At 41.8% G+C, this 2,146-nt stretch overlaps 1 protein-coding gene across 1 annotated transcript; it reads left to right on the top strand.

The window, feature by feature from the left end:
• The first annotated feature begins 247 nt into the window (after positions 1-247).
• Positions 248-1,870, top strand: LOC132562727 (uncharacterized protein K02A2.6-like). The gene has a single exon (XM_060227484.1). It carries the CDS (start codon positions 248-250, stop codon positions 1,868-1,870), a length of 1,623 nt encoding a protein of 540 aa, XP_060083467.1.
• Positions 1,871-2,146: the final 276 nt, after the last annotated feature.

Below are 2,146 nucleotides of genomic sequence, written 5' to 3'. Positions count from 1 at the left end.
TTCCTATACATAATAGGACAAGACGGAAGGGAAATTTACAACACTTTCACATTCACAGAGGAAGAAAAAGACAAAATTGAAGTTTTAATAAACAAATTTAAATCTTACTGTGCCCCGAGGGAAAACATAACTGTGGCGACACAGATTCTACACACGTACACAAGGTAAAACAGAAACTATTGATGAATACGTGACCGAACTACGCATTATTGCAAAAAACTGTAAATTTGGTACACTGGAAGATGAAATGTTACGCAATCGTATTGTCTGTGGTGTATTTTCAGAAAAGGTAAAAGAACGACTTTTGAGAGACAATCAACTCACACTTGAAAGGGCCGTAACTGCTTGCAGAGCCAGTGAGGAGTCACAACAAATGTTAAAAAATCTAAACACAGAAGAAGTCAACGCGGTACACAAAAATCATCGTGATAAACAAAACAGACCCCCCAAGGAACATTATACAAATAGACCAACACATAGTGCAAGGGGAGGTAACAAGAAACAGTCAGTCAGGGGAGACAACTCCAACCACAGCAAACAACATGTAAAACAAAAACTATTTCAGTGTGGACGTTGTGGCACTAAACACGGATATCGGAAATGTCCAGCATTTGGTCAAATATGTGATAAATGTAAGGGAATGAATCATTTCGCTCGACAGTGTAAAACTAAAGTGGTACACGCGAATGAGGCAGTGGACATGGAAGGATTCGAAGACTTGTTCATTGGTGCAGTACATAATCACAAAACAGAGGTTGGAACTAATGAAGCTTTCGCAAATCTCAACATCAATGGAACAAATGTCAGGTTCAAATTAGACACGGGCTCCCAGGCCAACATTATATCGGACAAGTTGTTCAACTGTCTAAATGTAGAACCAAAAACCAAATTATCGGACACGGCAACGCGACTATCGAGCTACACTGGCAACAAAATACCCATAAAGGGGAAGTGTAGGCTCCAATGCCTAAATGAAAACGTTGAATTCTACGTTGCAAGGGAAGACACAGTCCCATTACTTGGATTCAAATCATGTCAAGACCTTGGGCTAGTAAAAGTGGTCATGATGACTGAAAAGGTTACTGAGCCGTCAGTGGATAAACAGGACCCTACTAGCAAGTTTCTGGAAATATTTAAAGGATTAGGTTGCCTTAAGGAGCCATACACCATCAAAGTTGACAAAAGTGTAACACCGGTTGTAAACCCACCACGTAAAATCCCTGCAAATCTACGCGACAAATTAAAAATCACACTCAACGAAATGGAGAAAAATGGTGTCGTGAGAAAGGTTGATGAACCCACTGACTGGGTCAGCTCCATAGTGCTAGTGGAAAAGCCCAAGTCAGGCAAGTTAAGAGTGTGCCTCGACCCGAGGAATTTGAACAAGGCCATAAAGCGTGAACATTTTGAGTTACCAACAATTGAAGATATCACAACGCGAATGTCAGGTGCTAAAATCTTTACTAAGCTCGATGCCAACAGTGGTTATTGGCAAATCCCTCTAGATGAGCCTAGCCAACTCTTGACAACCTTTAATACACCTTTCGGCAGGTACTGTTACCTACGCATGCCGTTTGGCATAAAGAGTGCGCAAGAAGTTTTTCAGAAGCGTATAGCACAACATTTCGATGACATTGAAGGTGTCGAAGTGGACATAGACGACATACTTGTGTTCGGAAAGGATAACGCGGAGCACGATGCTCGTCTCGATCGTGTGTTGCGGAGGTGCGAACAGATAAATCTCACCTTGAACAAGGACAAATGCAGGTTCAGCGAAAATGAGGTCACATATATAGGTCACAGACTGTCTGCCGCTGGTGTAAAACCAGATCCAGAAAAACTGAGTGCAATTACTGAGTGCAATTACTGAGATGCCCCGACCAGTTGACAAAAAAGGAGTAGAGAGACTACTTGGAACTGTCAATTACTTAGCCAAGTTCATACCAAACATGTCAACCATCACACAGCCGATTCGAGAGTTGCTCAGAAAGGATGTCGCATTTCAGTGGAACAAAAGTCAGGATGACGCTTTCAAGCAAATACTAGGCATATTGTCAAAAGAGCCAGTACTAGCATTTTATGACCCAAGATTACCAACCACCGTAAGTGCAGATGCATCAAAATACGGATTAGGTGCTGTAATTCT

This window comes from Ylistrum balloti, unplaced genomic scaffold, assembly GCF_031769215.1.
Source record: "Ylistrum balloti isolate Yb309-2 unplaced genomic scaffold, AGI_CSIRO_Ybal_v1 Utg371494, whole genome shotgun sequence".
Lineage (NCBI taxonomy): Eukaryota > Metazoa > Mollusca > Bivalvia > Pectinida > Pectinidae > Ylistrum > Ylistrum balloti.
This window is presented reverse-complemented; position numbering and strand designations above follow the sequence as displayed.

Bases quoted from the DNA above. Each gene is read 5' to 3' on its own strand.
- LOC132562727 (XM_060227484.1), top strand. From the start codon at position 248: ATGTTACGCAATCGTATTGTCTGTGGTGTATTTTCAGAAAAGGTAAAA.